The sequence below is a fragment of the Phlebotomus argentipes genome, unplaced genomic scaffold, assembly GCF_947086385.1.
Source record: "Phlebotomus argentipes unplaced genomic scaffold, Phlebotomus argentipes genome assembly contig_6, whole genome shotgun sequence".
Classification (NCBI taxonomy): Eukaryota; Metazoa; Arthropoda; class Insecta; order Diptera; family Psychodidae; genus Phlebotomus; species Phlebotomus argentipes.
In genome coordinates, this window is record NW_026776145.1 from 3,243,070 (window position 1) to 3,261,216 (window position 18,147).

The 18,147-nt window shown below is 39.6% G+C and overlaps 4 protein-coding genes across 4 annotated transcripts; 2 read left to right on the forward strand and 2 right to left on the reverse strand.

Moving 5' to 3' along the window:
• Window positions 1–12: 12 nt before the first annotated feature.
• LOC132264859 (putative glycerol kinase 5) lies at window positions 13–2,481 on the reverse strand. Its single transcript, XM_059765195.1, has 4 exons — window positions 2,033–2,481; window positions 1,276–1,968; window positions 582–926; window positions 13–517 (listed from the first exon to the last, which is right to left on the reverse strand). The coding sequence occupies exons 1-4, from the start codon at window positions 2,138–2,140 to the stop codon at window positions 68–70; spliced, it is 1,596 nt and encodes a 531-aa protein (XP_059621178.1). The 5' UTR covers window positions 2,141–2,481; the 3' UTR covers window positions 13–67.
• Window positions 2,482–2,564: 83 nt separating this feature from the next.
• On the reverse strand, window positions 2,565–5,579 carry LOC132264849 (structure-specific endonuclease subunit SLX4). Its single transcript, XM_059765183.1, has 4 exons — window positions 5,364–5,579; window positions 5,071–5,304; window positions 2,959–5,002; window positions 2,565–2,893 (listed from the first exon to the last, which is right to left on the reverse strand). Exons 2-4 carry the CDS (start codon window positions 5,124–5,126, stop codon window positions 2,759–2,761), a joined length of 2,235 nt encoding a protein of 744 aa, XP_059621166.1. The 5' UTR covers window positions 5,127–5,304; window positions 5,364–5,579; the 3' UTR covers window positions 2,565–2,758.
• Window positions 5,580–5,609: 30 nt separating this feature from the next.
• On the forward strand, window positions 5,610–8,019 carry LOC132264868 (transportin-1-like). Its single transcript, XM_059765206.1, has 2 exons — window positions 5,610–6,014; window positions 6,090–8,019. Exons 1-2 carry the CDS (start codon window positions 5,901–5,903, stop codon window positions 7,527–7,529), a joined length of 1,554 nt encoding a protein of 517 aa, XP_059621189.1. The 5' UTR covers window positions 5,610–5,900; the 3' UTR covers window positions 7,530–8,019.
• Window positions 8,020–8,176: 157 nt separating this feature from the next.
• Window positions 8,177–18,070, forward strand: LOC132257501 (transportin-1). Its single transcript, XM_059754476.1, has 8 exons — window positions 8,177–8,701; window positions 9,145–10,644; window positions 10,855–11,016; window positions 11,089–11,542; window positions 11,606–11,701; window positions 12,296–12,371; window positions 13,458–13,632; window positions 13,717–18,070. Exons 1-8 carry the CDS (start codon window positions 8,603–8,605, stop codon window positions 13,822–13,824), a joined length of 2,670 nt encoding a protein of 889 aa, XP_059610459.1. The 5' UTR covers window positions 8,177–8,602; the 3' UTR covers window positions 13,825–18,070.
• Window positions 18,071–18,147: the final 77 nt, after the last annotated feature.

Consider the following 18,147-nt stretch of genomic DNA (forward strand, 5'->3'; position numbering starts at 1 on the left):
TAACGCTTCAGATTTCAAAAGTTGCAAAAATACTTTTTATTCGCATTGTAAGTAAATCTTTGATCAACTAGCTCTCATCGTACCAATTCCTGAATCGCTCAACAGCCTCGTGCCAGCGGTGAAATTTACTTTTACATCGCTCAATGTATTCTGTCTGAGGATGAAACACTCTCTCGACAATTCTCTTCTCCAGCAATTCCTGTCGACTCTTGAAGATCCCCACATTTAGCCCGGCAAGAAAGGCCGTTCCCATTACCGAAAGTTCCGAATTGTTCGTCCTCTCCACCTGCAAGCCCGTCAAATTGGCCAAGAGTTGGCAAACAAAGTCATTTCTTGAGACACCGCCGTCCACTCGAATGATTGAGAACTTGAAGTCTGTTTCATCCAAAGTGCAAATATAGAGTTGAGTCACGCGATAGGCGATGCTCTCCAGCAAGGCTCTCACGATGTGGGATTTTGTGGTGGTCGGACGGATGCCAATGACTCCAGTGGCGGCTTTTGCATCGTTCAATGGGGCCTATTTAAAAGACACGTCATTGTAAAGCCTTCAACTCTTCTGGCAAACACTTCTCTGCACTTACACCGAGTCCACTAAAGGCTGGGATGAAGAAAATCTCCTCTGAGTCGTCCACGGAATAGGCCATATCGGAGGAGCACGAAGGATCGGTGAAGAGACCGAAATCTATGCCCCATCTAATGAGTGATCCTGTGTCACTAGACTGTCCCTCGACGCAATACATCACTTCGGGGGAGTTGGTCTCCTTATTGAAGACGCTCCAGGCCACGAGAGGATACAATCCGTACACCGACGCGTGGCATTCCTTGCCAGTGTTCAGATTCATGAAAGTTCCGGTGCCCAGAGTGACTTTCACGTCTCCCTTGGCGAAGCAGCAAGAACCCCACATCGAAGCAGATTGGTCAGCAATCTGGAATAATCAATAATAATATCTCAATGTTTGTTCAACCCACAAGATTATAAACCTATCATTTTTATGCATCACGTGGAAGTGTTTCTTAATTTAGTGGTACTTCAAAAAACTATCCCGGCTTTTTTGTATGAGATAATAAACTTGCAGAGACCTTCATAAATTTTAATTAGCCCAAAATCAAGGATAAATTTTTGAGAAATTAATATTGTTGCACGGGATTATCGGCAAATCTTTCATTTTATGGGTCAAAATCGTTAAAATTTAACCACTTTCATTAACTTTCACAATCTCAAGGTAATTCTTGGGCAGCTTCTTATGCAAATTCAGTTGAATTTTACCAACTCACCGAGCAGCCAATCTTGATTTCACTGCCGAAGATGGACTTATCAATTACACCAAAATCGTGGGAATTGTCCACAACGCGCGGCATCATGTCTGCACTGATGCCATAGAGTGAAAATGTCCATTCGGCCCAGTTGAGCTGAAATGGGTCATAAAGCCCGGTGGCAGAGGCATTCGTGACATCCGTGATGTGATCAATTGGCTTTTTATTGCCACCGGCGAGACCTTGCTGGAATTTGTGCAAAAGCCACGTATCAATGGTGCCGAACAAAGCGGTCTTATTCTGGACGGCCTTCCTCAGATCATCATTGTTCCGTATCATCCAAGCCAGGCGCGCCGTCACTTGGCTGTTCATGAACTTCATCACGCTGCCCGCCAAGAAGCGCTTGTTGCGTGTGATTAGATGGAGGAACTTCGCGACTCCCTGGAAGGACTTGAGCAGCACATTCTCATTCCACTTCTTCACCAGCTCCTTGGCACGCATGTCATTCCACACGACGAAGTTGTGGAAGGGCTTCCCACTCTCCCGATGCCACGTGATAAAGCTGCACCGCTGAGTAGTTATTCCCAGGCACTCCAGCTCATCTGCAGACACTTTCGCACTCTCCAACGCACTCCTGATCACACTCACCACACTCGCCCAAAACTGATCCGGGTCGATTTCAGTGTATCCCACTTTCGGGTATATTAATTGTACCTGAGAAATAGATTTAATCCCCAATTAGCAATTTAAATGAAACATTATTTGCTAATAGACAGACCTGCTCGCTCGCGAAGCCACAAATTTGGAGGGAACGGTTGAAAATCATGCATCTCAGGGTCGTTGTCCCTACATCGAGAGCCCCAATGTACCTTTCCCCGTCGCCCATTGCTCCTTGACCGCGATCACACTTCAAGAGTCACTGGAAAATATTCTTCCGCGCCCGCGACGCTCCAGCCAGTTCATGCTATTCCACCAAATAGAGTGTAGAATTACACACTGAGAGACTCTCCGACACACTGATTACGTTTATCTCCCACTCAAAATCATATCAGAGTGCGATGTGAACCTTTGAACTACACAAGATTTATTTTGAGTCGCTGGAAAGGGCAATAAAAAGAACAATTACTCGTGCTTTTTTGCACACTTTATGCTATTTTTTGTACGAATCCAAAAGCGTGTTTCTCAGCGCGTAAACACACGAATGGGGAAGAGAAATAAAAGCAACTGCACGGCGGCACAAGGAAAACACGAATATCACTCTCATTCATTCCGTGAATAATCTGTTTGTGTGCTCACTCGACACTCCAATGCTACGCGCCGAGAGTGTGTTGGAGTATCAACTCCCCCAACATTCTTCATAATATTGTAATAAGGCTTGACAAAGAAAATAGAATCACACTGCCAATTGGCTAGACGACATAAATTATTTATTCAATCGGATCGCACTGTTCACTGAATTCCCGAGGGTTTTGCAATTATGATGTCACTGATAAGAAGTGTCATTCTATTCACCACACTCGTCGGATGATTTCTTCTCCTTTGTATTGCTTTTGCGCGGTAATGCTTTTCTACACGTGCGACTTCCACTGTTTGGCCCTTGAAAAGTGACGCAAGTCTTGTCTAGAAACTCAATCAAGTCCTAAAAATTAACAAATCGTTAACTCTGATAGGATTTTAAAATCTGCAGCGAAGAAAATATCTTACATTTGCCTCGAATCTCATTCCCATGTCTCTGAAGTGTCCCTGAATTGTCTCCAGAGGAATTGGTTGATATTGCAAGATCTGCTCATGGATCTCCTTGTTGCATTGCAGGAAGTTGTAGAAGGCGATGTGCAGAGGAACAGCACAAGTGGGCAATTTCTTCCTCGGAGGACATGAAAGTATGCACTTCTCAGCTTCGACGTTTCCAAGGAAATCATCTTTGCACAAAATGTCCATGTGCTCTGGCAATGCGCCACTCTCACCCACTTTCGTCTGCTCCGGCTCCGCATCAATCAAGCCATATTTGCACTTCAGCTGGAACATTTCGTCCTCCACTTGAATGAAAGGATGCAACTGGTTGTAGATATGCTCCAGCAGAGTTTTCGCCTTCTGTCCTTTGATGGCTTTCAGACCGTATTTCTTCAGCTGCTTCTGAATTTCTTCCTCGTCAAAACTATCAAAATCTGGAGGAGGTGTGACTGCCCTTCTCTTTACCACACAAATATCCTGATTCTTCAAGCTCTGAGAGACAAATGTCACCTCCTTTTCGTTTCCTTGAGAGACTTTCACAGGTTCCTCTTCAATGATGTCACCGGATAAGAGAGAGTTTATATTGATTTGCGAAGAAATAGGACTGCTCTCCTTTAAAAAACTCTCATGATCAAATTCATCTGCTAATTGACTGCGATTCTGGCAAAGAAGAAACCCATCCGAGACGGATTTCTTTCCGAGATGTTTCGTTTCCTGATCTTCTATAATCTTATTGATACTCTGGTTGATTTTATCCTCCTCGTCGCTCTCGATCACGATCACATCCTCGTCAATTATCTTGTCGTCCATTTCCAAGAAGCTCTTCGACTCGGTTCTCCCAAAACTCAAAGATTTCACTTCATGATCTTCCTGCTGTTCTTCTCCAATTGTCCTAGACTTCATCAATTCTTCTGGCGTCTCAGGAATCTCCTTCTCATCACTCAATATTTCTATAGACATACTCTCTCGTTGTGAACTCTCCATTGCGTTATCTTCATCACTTAGCAGGATATCCGGCGTTTCCGATCTTACTGAGCGATCAAATTGCTCAAATTCAATACTTCCCTCGATTTCCGCTTCATTTTCCACCACTTTAATATTTCGGGTGCGGCTTGGAGACATTTCTCGCCCTGGAATTTCATCCCAATTCCTCAAAAGAGCAGTGATCATCGTATAGGACGGCTTCACAAGGTTTCCCTTGTAATAGCAGGAGTATACATTGGAAGATAGCTCAGAATTACTGTTCAGACTCATAATTCCATCACCATGATTCGTCCACTTAAGATGATTCTCAGTGGTCACTAGAAAATTGTATGGCAATCTCTCTTTTCGAGTGTCTTCCTCATCCCAGATGGATTTGCTCAGAAGTTCATTTATCTTTTCGTCGAATAGCCGATTTTGCTTTTTGGGATTCCTATGCAGAAGAGGAGACATCTTCCGGAAGCCCTTGAGCTCTTCCATTCCCAGAAAATTCCTCATTTTTGTGTTATATTGAGTACTGGACTTGAATCCGTACTCTTCCAGAGTGAATTTCGCCGTAGATTTAGACGAATGGGATGTACTTGAGTCATCATCCTCCATTTGAACTGTTAAACACTCCTCGTGACTTTCTGTGATGGATCTCGACAGGGCCAGAGCCAATTGCAGGTCATCCGGATTGATGTTCTCTGCAATACTTTTCTTCACCAGAAACTTATTGAGGAATTTCTCATCTGACACTTTCCTCGTCTTGCTTTTGGGTCCTCTTCTTTCTACGCAACTCCCTCGCTTTTTCATTCTCTTGCCTGACTGCTCAGCCTTTTCCCTACGCGGTCGCGATTGACTCCCAGACACAGAGTCCTTGGAAGACTCCTCATCAAGATCAATGAAATTATCTGTGACATTTCCAGCGTCATTGTGTCCACTCTTCTGACTCTGCTGACTCAAGACTTCACTGGCAATCGTGCCGCTAACTGAAGAGGAGATTTTAGGATTGAAGAATTTGGTGATTTGTGTGGTGCCTGCATTGTTGGAACCGCTGCAACAGAGATATGCTTGTTATAATAAATCAGAGGCCAAATATATTTGATCTACAATATATCTTACATTTTACTACAATTTTTAGAGCGCAACCTGGCAAACTTGTCGCGCTTCTTATCCATCTCTCGTCTGGTTTACTTCTCACTACGCATTTCACGTTCAAATTCCATGATTTCTTTAATTTCGTCCTTTGATTTAAACGGCACAAGATTCATGTATTGTCTGCTATCAAGCTCTTCCTGGGAGTCTCTGAATCTAGGCTCGTATTTGTCGTACAAATTGTAGAAGCGTGGATTGAAGCTGGAGACGAAAAACCTTAGAATTTTCCAGAAAACAACCATACGTGCAAATAAACTTACACGGCGAACAAGCCAAAGGCGACTGAAACTGTGAGAACACCAAGCGCGAAGTAATTGCGGTGTCTGTAGGATGGAGTCCCACGAGCACGGCGAGGCTTCCACTTGGAGCTGTCTATGCGGGGATCCATTTAATTTCTGCGGCAAACAGCCCCAAAATCATAAATATTCCGGCAAATTCCAACCTTAAACGTCAAGAGCAGGAGAAATTTTTTGCCGCAAGGTGGCGTAATTCTTAGACCAGTTTTTGGGCTAAGATAATTTTGTGGCGGATGAAATGCGAAAGAGTTGAAAAAGTCTTGTGCTAAGTGATAATTACGCAATAATCGCGAAGGAAGTGTGTTTAAAGTACAGAAATATTGACCTTATAGTTGCAAATAAAGTGTAGAGGGTCTTAAGTTAGTTGAAAAACTGAGAGATATTGCAGAAGTTGGTGGAAAAGAGGCGAAACAATTGAGCGTGGCTTTCGGTCTAACGGGATTAGCGCCATTATTGTGTGCCCCTGGAAAATTTCTGTGGCTGCAAGAAGAGACAAAAAGGATGCCTTGGGATTGGAAGCCACAAGCAGAAGAACTGCAATCAGTTCTGCAGTTGATAAAAATTCTGAGTGATGACGACTTGTGTGATACAGACGTTAGAACGAATGCATGGAAGGTGATAAATTTGGCACACGGCACATCTCAATTTCTTATTATTTTATCATCTATGGTTTCGATGGTTTCCTTTCAGATAATTGACGAATTAGGGCTGTTCCCAGATTTTTATTACTGCCTGTTCTACGTGGTGATAAAGCTAACAAATGAGGAAGAAACAGTGCGATCTCTCAGTGCATTTGTTTTAAGCTACAAAATCAGTGAACACGAAGGGAATCTGGTGATTACCGATTCTTTGAAAGAGGACTGCTTGATGGCCTTGATCAATCCATCGCCAAAAATTCGAGAGGAAGTTGCGAATCTGATCTGTGTGATTGTCCGCAAGGATGGTCTGGTAACGTGGCCGAATCTCATTCCCATTCTGTGTGACATGCTGCACTCGCAGGCTTGCACGCCGAATTACAGTGGGTGCGAGAAAGCCAATGGAGCTCTTGAAGTGTTGAAGAACATGTTCGGGTATGACGCAGTAGGATACGAAGGATATGATGAAACACCAATAATTAATCCACTGCTGGACAACCATTTGAATGTGTTAATCACGAAGTTTGAACCTTTGTCCAACCATCAATGTGCCGAGCAAAACCAGATTCGTAGCAACCTCCTCCTCTTAATGGCCTCAATTGTTATTCTCTGGAGAACGGAGCTGCACAATGATCACGCTGACGCATTCATCGAGACCTTCTTACGCCTGCTGACCGATGAGATGGATGTCACCGTAAGTGCAAATTCTTGCAAGGGACTGTGCATGGTGTTGAAGTATCGAAAGGATCGTCTCATGCTTTACCTGAATCAAATAATTGAGTGCATGTTGAAGCACAGTCAGACTTGTAACGACGATGTAATTGCCCCCGAGGCAATGGAGTTCTGGAGGATTCTGGCGACTCAGCCCGGATGCCAGGATCAGCTCGGACCATATTTGCCACGCCTTGTTCCAATCCTCATTCGTGGGTTGCGCTACAAAAGCAAGCACCTTGTTTTTGAAGAGGACGTCGAGGATTTGACCGGTCAACTTATGAGAATGCAAACTGGCAATAAGAATGGGAGCATGGATGAAGATAGCCAGGATGATGATACGCTCCCATCATGGCACAATAGCAATCTGCGAATGAGTATTGTGGGAGCACTTAATGCATTGGCCAATGCGTTTGGTGAGAGAATTCTGACCATCTTGTACCCGCTTCTCGATGAGACCGTTTTCAATCAAGTCTGTGAAATCAAGGAGAGTGGAATACTGGCGTTGGGGGCCATCGCGGAGGGCTGCATGCAGGAAATTGAGCCAGATCTTCCCGAGCTGATTTTCTACTTGATATCTTGTCTGTCGGACAAGAAGGCTTTCGTGCGCTACACCACGTGCTGGGCTCTCTCAAAGTATGCCAATTGGGTGGTGGTGCAGCCGAATCCCGACCAGTATTTGAAGCCACTGATGCAGGAGCTGCTCAAGCTGAGTGTGGATCCCAATGAGTATGTGCGAAAGGAAGCTGACAGTACCGAGAAAGTGTTCAACGAAGCCTTTTAGATTTTCCTTTAGTGTTTCTATGTGATTTTTGATGACGCTATTAAGTTGTGATTATAAGAGCCAATGTCGCACCAGCAACGCAATATTAGCATTTAGATTTGATGTCAGCGTTGATTGAAATCTTTATATGTTTTCTTTCTTACGAAATGGATTCTTTTTTCTACTAAAATGACAAATAATATACAATAAATATTGAATGTGAATACAATTTACTAAAGAAGCTAAATGCATTGCTGATTTTTTAAATCGCCTTGATTCTATTATTTTTCCTGATATCTAGTTTAAAAGACTTTTGAAAATGTAATCCAAGTAGGCCAGATTTGTATGTCGATGATGTGAATTTTTTGGAATCAAGTTAATAGGATTTCTATATTATATTTTTAAATCAAGGATAGATAAAATGAGCAGTATAAGTTTTGTATCCTCTTTATGCTTGAGCACAATCTTACCACCGTGCAGATCTTTTTGTACTTTGAAATAAATATTTCTAATCCTATAGGGAACGTCTATTATTCCAAGTAGAGTGATTTCTTATGGATTCTAGGTATGCGAATGGCGAATATTTAATTTTTCGGCTAAATTTTCATGCGTAATTTTTCGGAACATTCTCGTAGACATATGTCGGTTATTATTTGATTACTTAGCCCAGTAAAATTGTCGTCTAAAAGAGCGACGGACAGTGGGAGAAAGAAGAAGAAGAAGAAGAAGAAATTTGAGCGACAATTGATGGCGGAGTGGAAAAGTCGGAAAAGGAATTTCAATTACACAATAATCGTGCAAAAAGGCTGAGGAAGTGTGTGAAAATTGTCGAAAAGTTGCCAGTAAAGTGTAAATTGCAGTTCAGTGAGTGGTGAAAGCGGGGAGAAGTTGCCGAATTGGTGAAAAAGTGGTGTGAAACAAAGTGCGGTGCACGTTGATAGGCGAGCAACGCAATCAAAGTGCGGTACCCCCGTTCGTCGTCGAATGAAAAGGCGAAAATTTCGAGAAATTTTATGCGGATAAACGCAGTTCTGTCGCATCTAGAGTGAAAAGTTCATCAGCGACCGAGGGCGATCAAAGGACCGGCAAGCACGATGACGTGGGAGCCGCAGCCAGAGGGTCTCCAGCAAATTCTCAACCTGCTGAAGGAGTCGCAGTCGCCAGACACAGAGATACAACAAGCCGTTCAGAGGGTAAAGAATTTATTGATTTTTCCATTTCCACCGCGCCACAACACGCGCGATTGTGAATTTTCGCCCTATTTGCGCCCCTCTGCGTGAGGAGGGTGCAAAAAATAGATAGTCCCTCATCTAAATTCAGACCAAATGGCCATTCTAGGTCGATTTTTGTGGGTTAAGCGGAGTGGTTGCAAATGCGTGAGAAATGCTCGTCGTCCATGATGGTCTTCTTACATGTGTTTACACGAAATTTGGTTTTTTTTTTGCAAAATGGAACATTTCACAATTTAGCAAGACTTTCTGCGTTTCGCTGGTTTCCTCCTTTGCGTGGATTTCGCTAGAAAATCAATATGCAAATGCCAATAATTGTTTATTCATGGCCTTTGATAGTGTATTGCTGATATTTATCGGGCATAACTGTGTTTTCATCTCTGAAACTCCCTTCGACGTTCTTTCAGAAATTGGAAGAGTTGAACCAATATCCCGACTTCAACAACTACCTGATCTACGTGCTGACCAAGCTGAAAAGCGAGGATGAGCCAACGAGGTCACTGAGTGGATTGATTCTCAAGAACAACATTCGACACATCGGCACGAACCTTCAGTCGGAGATCATCGACTACATCAAGCAGGAATGCCTGATGGCCGTGGGCGACCCGTCGCCCCTGATCCGGGCGACTGTGGGCATCCTGATTACGACCATCGCTAGCAAGGGCGGCCTAATGAATTGGCCGAATCTCCTTCCTATGCTGTGCGACATGCTGGACTCGCAGGATCACAATGTGTGTGAGGGCGCCTTTGGGGCGTTGCAGAAAATCTGCGAGGACTCGGCCGAGGGACTGGACAGTCCGGACCTCAATCGTCCCCTCAATGTGCTGATCCCGAAATTCCTGCAATTCTTCCAGCACTCGAGTCCCAAGATTCGCTCCCACGCCATTGCGTGCATCAATCAGTTCATCATCCACAGGACGCAGGTGCTGATGCTGCACATTGACGCGTTCATCGAGAGTCTCTTCCGTCTGTCGTCAGACGAGGACCACGAGGTGCGCAAGAACGTGTGCAGGGCGCTGTGTATGCTGCTGGAGGTGCGAATGGATCGTCTCATGCCATACATGAACCAAATCATCGAGTACATGCTGCAGCGCAGCCAGGACCAGGACGACAGCGTCGCCCTCGAGGCGTCTGAGTTCTGGCTGTCCCTGGCGGAGCAGAACATCTGCAAGGATGTTCTTGGACCGCACTTGCCACGCCTAGCCCCAATTCTCATTCGTGGCATGCGCTACTCCGACATTGACATCATCCTGCTGAAGGGGGACGTGGAGGAGGACGAAATGATACCGGATCGCGAGGAAGACATCCGCCCGCGTTTCCACAAGTCGCGCACGCACACACTAAAGTCATCGAGCGACGAGAATGGGGACAATGACGACGATGACGATGGCATGGATGATGATAATTCGCTCTCAGAATGGAATCTGAGGAAGTGCAGCGCAGCGGCGCTGGATGTGCTGGCCAATGTGTTTCGTGAGGAGTGTCTGCCCATCCTGTATCCAATTCTCAATGAGATCCTCTTTCACCAGCAATGGGAGATCAAGGAGAGTGGAATACTGGCGCTGGGGGCAATCGCGGAGGGCTGCATGCAGGGAATGGTGCCGCATCTGCCCGAGCTGATTCCCTACTTGATATCTTGCCTGTCGGACAAGAAGGCTCTCGTGCGCTCCATCACGTGCTGGACGCTCTCCAGGTATGCCAATTGGGTGGTGGTGCAGCCGAATCACGACCAGTATTTGAAGCCACTGATGGAGGAGCTCCTCAAGAGGATCCTGGATGCTAATAAGCGTGTGCAGGAGGCGGCTTGCTCGGCATTTGCGACTCTCGAGGAAGAGGCGTGTACTGAATTGGTGCCCTATCTCAGTTTCATCCTCAAGACTCTCGTCTTTGCCTTCTCAAAATACCAGGTAAGGCATTTCATTGTCCATTCTCTGAGAACTTTATTATTTACTTTATGAGCCAATTCTGAGAAGAGTGCTGAGTAATATCTGTTGGTAGTCCTTGAAGGTGTTCTTCCTCGTGCTATAACTTGCCTGAATATTGTATGGGGGGATGTATATTGTCCCCTATTATTCATCATTTGCGAGTGTCTTCATGGCATATTATTACATTTTCAGCACAAAAACTTGCTTATTCTCTATGATGCCATTGGTACGTTGGCGGATTCTGTGGGCCACCATCTGAACAAACAAGATTACATCAACATGTTGATGCCGCCCCTGATCCACAAGTGGAACATGCTGAAAGACGAGGACAAGGATTTGTTCCCTCTGTTGGAGGTACGCACTTGAGTCTTTGGTGGGAGGGAGCAGATTGGTTGTTTATGCAATGGGAATTTATCTTTTGCGCAGTGTCTATCCAGTGTCGCTACGGCTCTCCAATCGGGTTTCTTGCCATACTGCGAACCCGTCTACAAGCGCTGTATTTCACTGATACAGCAAACCATCAATCAAGACATGGCGAACACAGCGAGTCCCGGACACTACGAACAGCCTGACAAGGAGTTCATGATTGTGGCACTGGATCTGCTGTCGGGCCTGGCAGAGGGCCTGGACGGGCACATTGAGTCGCTGGTGGTGAACAGCAACATCATGGAGTTGCTGTTCCAGTGCATGCAAGACATTATGCCCGAGGTGCGACAGTCATCGTTTGCTCTCCTGGGTGACTTAACAAAGGCTTGCTTCCAACACGTGGCTCGCTACATTCCTGACTTTTTGCCAATTCTCGGACAAAATCTCAATCCAGAATGCATATCTGTGTGCAACAATGCCATTTGGGCAATTGGAGAGATTAGCATTAAACTGGGTAAGAGAAAAGTGAATTGTGTCTGGGCGAACCTGATAACAAATGTGCTTTTGATGCTTGCAGGCGCCGAAACACGATTATACATCCCTCTAGTTCTCAACCAGTTGATTGCCATCATCAATCGTCCCAACACAACGAAAACTCTTTTGGAAAATACAGGTACAACACTTTGATGGTGCATAATTTCATGATGAAAAGTGAAAATGCTTCTAAAAGTTGAAACTTGATTTACGTTATATAATTTTCTATATATATATACATATATATATCTTGAGAAACTAATTATGAGCTAATGAGAGAATAACAAAAATTGCCTTATATTTGAGAGAACCACTTATTTGATTATCTGCTTTTTCGTTATCTCACTTTCTATCATAACTTCATAACAGAGTATATATTGATGACAATTTCCAAAGTAAATACTTGTAGAATTTTTACTTCACATTGTTATTACCTGTGTGTGGTGTTTTTTCAATTGAGGAATCACTGTGAGAGCAACATTTTTTCCTCCTTTGCTTTTGTATCAAGTCATTAATCATGAAGGCAATTATTTTATCATACACCTTGAGAAGAGTTGTTGTTCTACATATAAAAAAAAATAACAGAGAATATTATCAAAGAAATGAAAAGAAGAGAAACGTTAAACAATTATCAAATATGAGTCAATTTTGGTATCATTTCAATACACGCCTATAATTTGTTTTCTTTGTCATTTGTTACGTATATTTTTTTCTTTTTTCTGTTTGTTTTTAGCTATAACAATCGGTCGTCTAGGTTTAGTGTGCCCCCTTGATGTGGCTCCTTTATTACAACAGTTTGTTCGGCAGTGGTGTGTAACAAATCCTTTTTATTATTATTATTATTTATTCTATACTTTCTATATGATGATTATTTTTTTAAAAAAAATTTGTCTCCCACTAATTTCCCCCACTTTCCTTCATCGCCATATTTTTTCTATGGAATATGTGTTTAAGTTTTCTTACTGCCCTGGTCAAAATTGCCTCCTTCATCATCCTGTATTGCTTTCCAATCCTCTTACGTCCTCAGGTTTGTCCTTTCTTTTGAATCATCTCTCGTTTCACTTATTATAATCTACATATTGACACGAGTTGAAGGTATCCAAATTTTGATATTTTTACATTATTATATTTATAAATTGCATTTGACTTTTTGAACATAAAAAAAATATCTATACTTCTTGTTTTCCATTCACTTCAATCTATCCTTTGTTTGATTAATGATATATTATCTATACAGTTTATTAAGATGAACATTTTTATCGCCATTTGTATATTTATTACAACACAATTGGTTCTTACTATTTGAACTTTCTATAATCCTTGCACAGTTAATTCGATGTGTTTCAAAGGTGACAACGACAAATATAAGCGGAGATAGAACATTTATATTGCAATCATTTTGAATATATAATTATTGTATAATTTCTGTTAAATAATAATTGAGCATTACATGACGTTGAATTATTTAATATACATTTAATTACTGTGTGACACATAACCACTGACGGTAAAGCTGAATGAGTATGTTGTTTAATACATGATATCATTTATATTTCCTACAATCAGTACATTTATACATAGTTTATCGCTATATTGAGAAGATCAAGTTGTAATCAAGTATAAATTGAAATTCTGCCAGATGGAGACGAAATGTTGAATATGCGATAAGATAATGTTGGTGTCTTTTATTATATATATATATATTGTGTTGTATTTGGTATACTATGGCTAATGTTTTGGACTTGTTTCTTTTATTGATGTCTTTACTATACATATTCAAAGCAATTATTGCAATATTTGTCGCAACAATGGCATAATGTATAAGTGTAGATATTTTGCAAGGTACTGAGAATGATCAAAACTAACTCCATTTGTCTCTCTTGTAACCAAATCAGGTGCACCTCCCTACGCAATATACGTGACAATGAGGAGAAGGATTCTGCTTTTAGAGGCATGTGTCAAATGATAACCGTAAATCCCGTTGGCGTTGTCCCGGACTTTATCTTCTTCTGTGATGCAGCCGCATCATGGGTAAGTCCAAAGAGTGACTTACATGAAATGCTTCAAAAGGTAAGAAAAATGATGACATTGAAGAGGATCTGATGGGGAGTATTTTGTGGATCTCTCACTAAATGATGCTCTTAATGCTCTCAGATACTCTCGGGCTTCAAGACTCAGGTAGGCGAGGAGAACTGGAGACGATTCGTCGATCAATTTCCCCCACAACTGGCCGAGCGTCTCAGCACAATGTATGACATCTAACGAGGTAATGGCAGTACATTAAATATTTGCGGGGAATTTCCTCCGGTGAGAATTGATGATAGTGTGAACTGGCACAAGACTGCACCTACACTGCTGGTGAGAGTCCTTGCAATGGATGACTTTTTGTTCTCACAACTAGTTAATGGAAGGAGAGGAGAGTATATCATTTTGATTGCAGTAGGAAAACGCTGTAATAAATGCAGAGGAAAAAAGAAACTAATTGAATCAATAACTTTTTGTGATAAGTAAATAAATACCACTATTTATTTTCTTGGTCATTTGAAGATGAAGTAAATTGAAGAGAGAGAGAGAGAGATAGAGAGATATGTGAAATTATAATTACCACATTTTTTCCGAATGGGAAAAAAAGAATTCCTTTTACGATTCAATCTACCGTCACTTTCGTATGCAACTGTTTAGAAGAGTGGAATAAAAGAGTATTAGAGCAGAAACACCGTAAACAATAGTGGTGAAGAAATACACAGTAACGTTAGTAAGAAGATATAAATCACTTTCTTAAGCATGTGGGGGAGAAGAGAAGAAATATTCATATCTAAACATACGATTAAGATGTATAACAAGGTATAGACAACAATTGACTTATACTTTTGAATAATATCGACCATTTATATAAATTTCTAATCATATTTCCTTTCCAAGTTCCTGATTCCTGTTGAGTCCTTCCCAATATACACGAATACTTTCGAATTTAATGTTTTTTAAAAGAAGAAAATTGATTAGAAGTGCATAATGTAGGAATATAACCTCAATTGATCAATATTTAGAAATTATATCTTAATTTTTTTTCTTTTCAATTTGTTCTCGCAAGATTATTTACTCAAATATTTGTACCGTGTAATGTTGCGTGATTATGCAAAAAAAACTGTATGTATGACTTAGAGTAACATAAAATGTAGGCACTATGTGAAGAAATGGGTAGAGTTGCAGAAATTTTTCTTATATTTTTTTCCTATGTCTAAATTTTTCCCAAACTGCTATTTTGTAGTCAGCGGTTTGGGATAGATATTTTTTTTCTTTCTATAAGAATTCGTAACATTGTGATAAGGATATGTTTGATTTAGAGATGATTTTTAGGAAGATAAGGTAGATTTTTTCAAATTTTGAAAGTCATTTTTTGCTTACCTTTAATGAATTTACGAAGTATGTGTTTATTTTTTTTTGTAAAAATTAATCTACGAACTGAAACATTGATGCTTTTTCTTTTGGATGAAATTACACTGCTCTAATTGCTGTCATGTAGCGTTATAATTTTTTTTTTAAATATTAGTCTCATTTGTCAATTGATGATCAGCAGCAAGAGAAGAGGAATCCAAATGATATTTAACAAAACATAGACAATGCAGATATTCACATTTTATGTGCCATTCAGAGAAAACACTTGATGTAGATTTTTGTGACCTTGTTGTGTAACCACTTAATTTGTCGAGTAATTAAGACTGAAACTGGAATTTCACAAAATAGATAATACTGATTGATATTCTAGAATGATCAAAGTATGAGAATTTGTGTGTTGCTGTGTTCAAAAAGTCTTATTGTTTACTAAAGCAGAGATTTATGGGAATCGTTAACTCTCAGTCCAATCTTCAGCGTATAAATATTGTGCAGAAAAATATTTGGAACTTTACTTCTTACAATAGAGAATCTCACTTTGAGATCTCGTCTTTGATTTACCTAGAAATTTAAGATTGTTCACTTTTTGAACACAGAAGTTGTGCAAATTCTTTTTTTAATGCTTAAAATAAAAAAAAATTATTGTGAGAAGCTTATTTTTCCAAAAATCTAAGTTGCTTTTTTATTGTTTATTTAACACTTTAATTTATTTTCTAAAAAAAAAGAGAGATTAAGCCAGACCGTGAGAGGAAAGGGATGTAAAAGTGAAAGGAGCCAATGTTTCAGTCGCATAGTAATGATGATGAAGAGGAGAAACGATAGGTATTAAAAAAAATAAAGAAAGAAGATTAAAAATTTCTATATTTAACTAGGTTATACATAAATGAAATTGTATCTTAATAGTAATTACCACTAATTGATGAAAACACACGTCATAAGATTTAATAATGCATGAAAAACTGGAAAAATTGATAGTGAATTATTTTCTATGGTGATTATATATTGTATGAAGGGTGTAATTTAATTTACGCGGAGATAAAAGATTTATAATTTTATAGCGTTGAAAAATGTCGATTGATCAATTTTATTTGAATGTTAAAATGGAAAAAGAAAAATGTCGCGTGAAAAGAATTTCTAAATGAACAAATTCAGGGGATTTCGTTTTTTATATACGTATTTACTGTAATCGTCGCGTATCGCACACGTTATCGTCGGTTTTAGCGTCGGTCGTCTTATGGATTCGTCCCCAAATCCACCGCGTCGGTTTTATCGACTGAGACAAAAATTTCTCTACAAAATACATTATTATGAAACAAGACAAAAAAAAGAGATAATCCCACGAAGAAGAAGAAGGAGCAAATTCATTTTATATATCCATACAAAGAGTGTAAAAGCAAAATAAGCAAATTTCATCACATTATGATGTCTTGTTTTTCAGGGCATTGCAAGAAAAAAGAGATACAAAAAAGAAGAAACTAGAAGAAAGTGAAAATGTAACAATAAATTTGTAATACAAGAAAAGAAAATGTGATTAATGTATTTTTGTTGAAGGAATTTTTGTTGATACAAATGTACTTGTTCGTCGTGGAAGTACATTTCTTTGAATAAATAATCATATTGCACTTAAAAACAAAAAGAAAAACCACTAGAGGGACTTTTTTTCTCAGAAAAGTGCAATGTGATTAGGTAGATTATAAAAAAATCGTACGTACCTTATTAAACCAAATTGATGAAACAATTTGGTCGCGTCGCGTTCTCGTCGCGTTTTCGGGTGATTCTAATAAATTGAGTTATTTATTGAAAAGTAAAGTAATATATGTAATGTAAAAGAATAGTGTAGGTATTTAGGAATTAACAAGTGAAGAATTTTATAAATAAAGATGAAAAGAGCTAGGAAATAAAGAGAAAAAAACATACAAAAGTAATTCTTGCTATTTACGACTTAATGAGTATACTTTGTGTTATGTTTAATCAGAAGAATTGATAAAGAGAAAGAATGGAGATAAGAGATAGGAAAGGTGAGATATACAGTTAAAAGTAGCTACTAAATGACATAAATGTTACTTTTCCTATAACACCATGCAAAGACAGAAAAAATGGATTAACTTCTGCACAGTTTATTTTCAATCTGAGAAGGGTTAAAGAGAAGAAATCAACGAAATTATAGAGAAATTACCACAAAATTTTCTCCCATTCACTGTCATTCTTTTGAGAAGAAGAAGAAGAAAAAAAAGTTCCCACCAAGGAAGAAATCTATAATTGAAATTATACATCAAACACCGAAATATTCTTAGTAGAACAGAATATTATTTATTACATTCAAGAATTTATTTGTACCCCCCAAAAAGCGCTGTCATAAGCAGAGATGGAATGAGAGTTTAGGATATTTTAATGGGATGCTACTAAGTCTGATAATGTCATTTACAATAATATATTTTTGAGAATACTTTATCATCAATTTGAGAAGGAGAACAAACGAATTCAATCCGCAAGAGCAGAAGAGAGCATGATTACCATATTAAGAAGCATATTTGAAAGGATTAATGGAAATTGGACATGAAGTTATTGTGTCTGTATAGGAAAAAATGAAGAAAATCATAACCAGAAAGCAATATTTGGAAAATTCTAATGAATGTGAGCAAAGTAAATGAATTATAAAAAGTTGTTGACATGATGACAAATCAATATAATTGAAATTGCTTGAATTTCGTATGCACAAAGTATTCATTTTGAGAGACAAAGTTATGTAAAATAGTGCTTGCTTTATTTAAAAGACATGTGAGAAGAAACACTTTAAATTAGACTTTTAAAATTTTACTCATGACTTGAAATACTGATGGATTCAAAAGACTTTTTGATTTAATTTGCAATAATTGACCTTTTGCTGTAGATTATTCCAATTAGTGACTGTTAATTGACGAGGATGGCATTGCAAAGAATGCAAATGATAGTCCATATCCATTAAAACAAACCAGGGAATTCAAAAGAGAATCTTTTGTGAAGAAAAGTATGCAAAACAACATTAGAATTATACCCTGTATTTTCAATAATGTAATTAACATAATATCACCAAAAGGGAAATGTAACTTAAACAAGAAATAATAAAATTGAAGTAGCAGAATTTGACCCTTCTTTTGAGTGCTTCAAAATTGGCGCCGGCTCGAAGTTGTACTAAATGGGAATGTGTTTAGT

Excerpts from the sequence above, each read along its gene's own strand:
- LOC132257501 (XM_059754476.1), top strand. The coding sequence starts at position 8,603 with ATGACGTGGGAGCCGCAGCCAGAGGGTCTCCAGCAAATTCTCAACCTG. Across the intron at positions 10,645-10,854 it reads TTGCCTTCTCAAAATACCAG|CACAAAAACTTGCTTATTCT; the intron begins GTAAGGCATTTC and ends TTACATTTTCAG. Across the intron at positions 11,702-12,295 it reads AACTCTTTTGGAAAATACAG|CTATAACAATCGGTCGTCTA; the intron begins GTACAACACTTT and ends GTTTGTTTTTAG.
- LOC132264868 (XM_059765206.1), top strand. The coding sequence starts at position 5,901 with ATGCCTTGGGATTGGAAGCCACAAGCAGAAGAACTGCAATCAGTTCTG. Across the intron at positions 6,015-6,089 it reads TTAGAACGAATGCATGGAAG|ATAATTGACGAATTAGGGCT; the intron begins GTGATAAATTTG and ends GTTTCCTTTCAG.
- LOC132264859 (XM_059765195.1), bottom strand. The coding sequence starts at position 2,140 with ATGGGCGACGGGGAAAGGTACATTGGGGCTCTCGATGTAGGGACAACG. Across the intron at positions 1,969-2,032 it reads GTGGCTTCGCGAGCGAGCAG|GTACAATTAATATACCCGAA; the intron begins GTCTGTCTATTA and ends TCTATTTCTCAG. Across the intron at positions 927-1,275 it reads AAATCAAGATTGGCTGCTCG|ATTGCTGACCAATCTGCTTC; the intron begins GTGAGTTGGTAA and ends TGATTATTCCAG.
- LOC132264849 (XM_059765183.1), bottom strand. The coding sequence starts at position 5,126 with ATGGATAAGAAGCGCGACAAGTTTGCCAGGTTGCGCTCTAAAAATTGT. Across the intron at positions 5,003-5,070 it reads TCTAAAAATTGTAGTAAAAT|CGGTTCCAACAATGCAGGCA; the intron begins GTAAGATATATT and ends TCTCTGTTGCAG. Across the intron at positions 2,894-2,958 it reads GAATGAGATTCGAGGCAAAT|GACTTGATTGAGTTTCTAGA; the intron begins GTAAGATATTTT and ends GTTAATTTTTAG.